At 52.2% G+C, this 6,013-nt stretch overlaps 2 protein-coding genes across 2 annotated transcripts in view; one reads left to right on the plus strand and one right to left on the minus strand.

The window, feature by feature from the left end:
* Nucleotides 1-861: 861 nt before the first annotated feature.
* AURANDRAFT_67852 (hypothetical protein) lies at nucleotides 862-2,541 on the plus strand (the record flags this gene model as incomplete). Its single annotated transcript, XM_009043400.1, has 4 exons — nucleotides 862-1,080; nucleotides 1,393-1,466; nucleotides 1,916-1,967; nucleotides 2,260-2,541. 4 exons carry the CDS (start codon nucleotides 862-864, stop codon nucleotides 2,539-2,541), a joined length of 627 nt encoding a protein of 208 aa, XP_009041648.1.
* A 1,285-nt stretch (nucleotides 2,542-3,826) lies between these two features.
* The window catches only part of AURANDRAFT_72694 (hypothetical protein), a gene marked incomplete at both ends in the record, with an annotated part of 6,428 nt that continues 4,241 nt past the window's right edge, over nucleotides 3,827-6,013 (minus strand). The window contains 11 exon segments of the mRNA XM_009043408.1: nucleotides 3,827-4,441; nucleotides 4,461-4,721; nucleotides 4,790-4,851; nucleotides 4,897-5,011; nucleotides 5,076-5,237; nucleotides 5,291-5,386; nucleotides 5,465-5,523; nucleotides 5,579-5,606; nucleotides 5,666-5,734; nucleotides 5,794-5,847; nucleotides 5,905-5,964. Coding sequence (XP_009041656.1) covers nucleotides 4,385-4,441; nucleotides 4,461-4,721; nucleotides 4,790-4,851; nucleotides 4,897-5,011; nucleotides 5,076-5,237; nucleotides 5,291-5,386; nucleotides 5,465-5,523; nucleotides 5,579-5,606; nucleotides 5,666-5,734; nucleotides 5,794-5,847; nucleotides 5,905-5,964 — 1,023 coding nt within the window.

Raw genomic sequence — 6,013 nt, forward strand, 5'->3', positions numbered from 1 at the left:
TAGACGTCGGCGGTGATGGCAGCGGCAGCGGCCACTTGCTTTTGTGATATAGACTCTCGGATACGAAGAGCCACACGATGGTCGCCTTCGGCGCGGGTTCGAGGTCGCGCGCCCCCGGGCACTCCCTTGGGACGCGGCGCTCGAAGTCCCCGTCGGATTTGGTCTCGGAGGGCCCGATTTCGGGCTGCCCATCGGGTGGCAGCGCCGCGGCCTTGGCGGTGAGCATGCGGGGGCGACGCGCCGCGGCGTTGGGGGGCCGCGGGTCGATGGGGACGACGCGCCGCGGGACGACGACGGGGGGACGGGCGCCGCGCCGGGGCGCTGCTAGACGTGCAGCGCGCGCGCGCGCGCTTGCGCCCGCTCCAAAGAGTCCGACAAAGAGCCCCATGAAGAAGAAGCAGAAGTCGATCACGGACGGTCCGGCGGCCGCGCTCGGGGCCGCGCGGCGCGGCGCCAAGCACGTCATCGAGCCCTGCGGGGCCTACAATGAGACGCCGAAGCTCTGCGACTCTGACGTCAACGTTACGGAAATAAATAGATAGGTTTATGCTGGGAATACTTAACTGCTGCCCGCGCGCGCTTCCCCCCAAGCACGACGGGCTTGTATTCCCACTCCGCGAACGTCTTCAAGGGGGAAGATAGTCCTCGTCGTCCGAATAGGATAAGTGCCGGTGGAATCTGTGCATTGCTAAAGCGGAGGTATCTGGCGCATAGCCTCTCCTGGTGGACACCTTCTCCAGGTCAGATGTTATGGACTGATGTGTTAATGCAGCCTTGATGGTGTCCCATATTTTAGTACGAGAAGATCGAGGAGCCGGGGGGGCATGCTGTTGGGACACGTGACTCAAAGCGATTTCCGCCATGGACTCTAATGCTGGCACGTATAGGACTGGAGCCATGAAGAGCAGCGCAGACCACGCACGTCTTGCACTTCTTCTCTCCCATCCACCCAAGGTTCTCAAGTGTTACAAGGACATCACACCGAGCAGTGAACTGGTCGAGTCGACCAACGCGTCCATGCCCGATGCGACCAAACGGTCGGGTGTTGACCTGGAACGTCTTGCCTCTGGTATCGCAATCGTAACTTCCACAGGCCAGTACTTCGCGACGATCCCACAGTATAGACTCATGCAAGGAGGCTAGGTCGACGAAGATTATTTTCGACGTAACAACGATCCTTTAAACGCGGCTATGCTTTGTCCCAAAATCAGCGTCTGCTGGAGATCCCCCCACGCGGCGAAAGCCGTCAAAACTCCTGTGGCTAAGTATGATGTGCACACTTGACGCGGGGGGTACTCCGAGCAAACCTCATCCTCGATATGTGCTCACGAGAACCACGAGGTTCCCGACCAACAGAGATTGATGTGTCATGCGCCCCATTTGGCTCTTGAGGTGCTAAAAGTAATTCTCGATTTGCACCCGGGGATATTCCAGTCACACGAGCTGCTGACCTCGAGACAGAACCAGTAAGATTCTTGATCTGCAACAGAGGCTCGGGACTTGTCCTAGTACCCCGCGAGAGTACCGCAAGCTCGTAAGTTGGCAGATGCGCGCACGTCGTTGCATCCCGTACGTATTTGTATGCGAGCAAAATCGCTCTGCATGTACTCATGGCCGCGATTAACGAGCTTGTCCATATGCAACTATCGTCTACTTCTGACGCCGTGGACTTCGCATCTGGTTCCCAAGTTCTTCGAGAATCCAAGGACTGAGCAGAAGGAGATATGGTTGTGACTTCAAGATTGGTACCAGCGATATGCACCATAACGTTCATAGGGGTGCTTAATTGTGCGAGAGGTTGAATGAGCTTGCCCACGTTGGATGTCAAAGACTCCTCTATTCGAGCATCGTGTTCAGTGATTTTAATCATGGCGGTGGAAAGTGTACCGACAATGCGTCGAGCATCCGCATTTAGGTTATCTGATACGGCATCGAAGTCAAACTTGCTGAATCTAATTATGCCGGTGGTCATTGGATTCTGATTGCAGAGATGTGCACAATCCACAGGCCAGCTTGAATACGCGCAAGCACCATGGCGGCGAGCTGTAGTTTCAGCTTGGAAGATCTTACACGCGATTAGATCATGCAACGCAAGTCTACGGTGATTTTGATGATGCCGCCCAACATGAGAGGCATTTGTAGCGACGCTTGCTAGTAGATCCACAAGGTCACCGAAGCCAAGGCGGCGAAAGCGCACGCCATCAGCAGCGAGTAAGATATCAACTCGTTGCCTGATTTTGAGGGTATTTAAAATCCCAGAATCTGCCAAGAGTCGCACAACCTGGACACGGCTCAATGCCGCGCGTGAACCCACATTCAAGCGCTCCCCATAAGTACAATAATAAGCAAACAATTGCCTCAGCCGATATAAGAGCGGTTCAGTCAAAAGCTCACGGTCAAATTTGGTATGCGCATCACCGTCTTTGCCCCAACATGCGGAGATCGCAGGTCTTTCGGCACCTACGTCTGCACAGTGGTCATCTCTGCCCGCAGCAAGTGCGCACACGCATGATTTTACCAGGAACGATGTCACTGGCCTAGCGCAGTGATCCAGCCAAATGAATAAAAGCCTAATACAAAGGAGTGCGATCTGATTCTGCTAGATTTAAGATGGCGCTGTCCGTCAAACTTCAGTTTTTGGGCCAGGTGGGAGTGAACAGGTGCACATTCATCATTAGAGAAGACAATAACAGCAAATGCAGCTAGGCACGCCGCAAAATCAGAAAAGTTCAACGATCCTACGTGTCTAAAAAGCTGATGGAAGCAGAGCAGGCTGACAAGGACACACCGCTCGCCGTCTTGCCCATCATCGTTCGGAAGAGCTGAAGAATCTCAACACGCGCCTAGAAAATGTTTCACACCTGAGGTCAATGAAGACGAAGCACCATGAGGCAAGGGAAGATATCATAATCACGTGCAAATTTCAGGTACTGCCCCTCTGAAAGTTGCCGCTTCTGGAGAGGCAGAGCACCACGAGAGTATGATAGGAATACCCTATATGGACCGAATCGGCAAGTCCAACAAGACACGTCCCGTCCGACCTTAGTAGCAAGGCCGCATTCGCTCGCATGAGCACTGGCATTTCTTCCAACATTGCAGTCTTTGACGCGTCTTTGTAAAAACAACTGTAGGACCCCGCACCAAAAATCGGCCGATTTTAGATCGTCGAATTTGGCTGTGCCGCCCAGTGCGGTGGATAGCCGGCGTCGACCCGATAATTAAAGAGTTTCGGTTTGTGTAATTCGGTCTGGATTTCGTAAAGTTACGGCTCCTCAAAGTCTCTATTTTTTTCCGATGGCGCAATGGACGACCCATTTACGCGTAAGGCGTTCGTTCTACGGAAATCAAGATATATATCCTCCGTCGCTCGCTGTGACTATCCTAAAGCCAGACTCTAGGTACAAGCCCACTGCACTGCCAACTTCAAGCTAAGCCAGTCAAGATACCTCAGTCCAGTCTCCCGCCACACGGTGGGGGAGAGCCAGGGGGGACGCCGCCGCCCCCGGGCCGACGGCAGGCCTTTCAGACCACGCCCTGGCCACCGCGCGGCTGGCGCCTCTAAAAGTCTTAATTTCCACCCTGCTCCTAAGTGTCGTATATTAAAGCAAGGGACTCGGCTGTGGCCTGCCGAACGCTCCTAATGGTCCTCTAATGGTGGTTCAAATTAAACCCCCATGGTGGTTCTCACTTGCATTCCACACTGGGCCCGGCGAAGCACGTGGAACCCGTGGAACCCGTGGAACTCAACCTACTCGACCCCCCTTCAGGGTTTGTAATACTCAGCAGAGACGAAATCGAGCGAGAGTTGACTTTTATACAAAAGTGAACTTTTGATTAATTTCGACCCGGCTTTTGATTAATTTCGCCGGGGCTCGAGCTGGTCTCGTCCTGGAAATGGTCGACCTTTTTTTTTTTTAGGATCTTTTACTTCAAGTTGCATTCGCCAGTGCGGCTAGGGAGCTCGCGGGAGTCGCCAGTACGGCTAGGGACCGGACGGCGACGGACGTATACCCTGCGGCGTTTGATTGAGCTTCGGTCATTTTGATTTCTCAGGTCGTCCAAAAGTGAACTTCACAGCCCGATTTCGTCACTGATACTCAGGGGAGGTATGTCAGCGAGGTATGGCTGGGGCATGTCATGGTCTCGGGCAGCGCGAGGCAGCCTGACGGTCCTGTGTGGCATTAGACTGTGTGCATTACCGTATGCCTGGGTAATCTGTTTGAACACTCTGTTCTGAGCAACCAGGGCTAGCAACCAAGCCGGGTTTGGGCTATAGGATTAAGCAAGTTTTCAATCGGATTGATTGCTTGTAGTGAGTCGAGAGCAACTTCGGGATACCGAGGTAAATACTAGCCCAACCAACCTCAAGGTACTCTACTGATCTCTATCTCGCCTGAATTTGGTCTAAAAAGGACAAAGGAGCCGTCACAAGCAAAATTGCCTGGATTGAACACTTTCACATTTTCGTATTCTGTCGTGAAAGGAGGTGCCGTGTCATCACTAAGACAGAGAATGCTAGGAGGTGGATATAATCGAAGTGTGTGATCATAGTTCCAATGTTTAGGTGAAAGCGAAGGTGCGAATGGTGCAAGGTGGCACTGATCCAGAAGCGTCTTGGCTAGGTGTGCGGATGAATCGACCAACTCAATATGATTTGCGCATCCAGCGATGTGTCGTGATAGCTGGCGCAACTTTCTCAGAAGATCATCGCGATGAAACACCTAATTGGTAGTTCTTACTAGGGGGCAGCGCATGAGACATGTCTGTTCTTGCTAGCACGGAACATTACAATTTCTTCACCGTGGCCAAAGCGGAATCGTGCTGGGGATGTTGTAAAGATTGGAGCTGTGCCTGTGCATTTGGGGTGTGGTCTTAGCTCGTGTACGGGTGTCGGACCATTCGTCTTAATCTTAATGCGATCTACAAGCGGCTGGATGGCCTGCTGTAGGAGCCTACCGCGTGGAAGTGCCGGCGACCCAGCCACGGGATCATTTGGGCCTGGAATGAACACCTAGGTATCACAACGTCCATAGAAAGTCCGAGCTGAGACACGACAGGTCGTCGCAGAATTTCACCAAGTCAATTAAGCTTGCCATGGATTCTTGTCCGATATCAAGCTCAGGAGCACAAAGAGCAGCTCCTAGTTCACCAAAACGAAAACGATAGCTACTCGTGACAGATTGCGCTCCACTGTTCGCTGAGGTGCGACTTGTAAAATCACCAAGAAATATAATCACCTAAGCCTGCTTACTGGAGTTTGGTCGTAATGGCGAACGCATGGAAGGAGTACCGGTCGTTTTGGCACCTTCTCCTTGGTTGTACAATAGTGTTCGCATATCGGGAGTGCAAGTCCAACAAGCAAAGATCGTAGTCGTGGTAGTGCAGCCTACGAAGTCTTATCCGTATACGTATTTAGACGAGACGTGGTATCGAAGGGTAGCCCAAAGGGTTCACAGGAAACTACAGGCGAGTCTAAGTGACAATTGGCAATCACGAGCCATGGAGCATCGCGAGACATATCTCCTGCGGCGCGGTGAGTAGTCACCATGCCTTGAGGTTCACACACCGAATACATCACGATCAACGCCACAGTTATTTAGGAAAACCTGAAGAAGTTCTTGCTACAAAAAGCTGGGAGTACGAAGCTAACTCTCCCGCAACGCACGTCTAGATGTCGGCCTCCGACTGCCCTGAAAGCGAGATCACGAGGCTCAAAAGGTGGATGTCCAAGAGCCTAAAAGTATTTTAAGGGTCGAAAGAGGCCCAATTTTAGACGTGGCACCGTTGTTATACATCCACAATAAAGACTTCTCCATCTAAGCCCATCGAGCCCTCAGCAATAATGACCTGTAGGCTCAAGAATTCCACAATTTTTAAACGTATGTTGTGGGCACGATTAATGACCATTCCTTCAGCAAAAAATCCTCCAAAGGTCTCAGCTCTTGAAATGTCCAACTTAACAACCTATGATTAGTGCATGACCGCAATGCGCATAATTGACAGGTAGTTTACA

The sequence above is a fragment of the Aureococcus anophagefferens genome (genome assembly GCF_000186865.1).
Source record: "Aureococcus anophagefferens unplaced genomic scaffold AURANscaffold_53, whole genome shotgun sequence".
NCBI classification, from domain to species: Eukaryota; class Pelagophyceae; order Pelagomonadales; family Pelagomonadaceae; genus Aureococcus; species Aureococcus anophagefferens.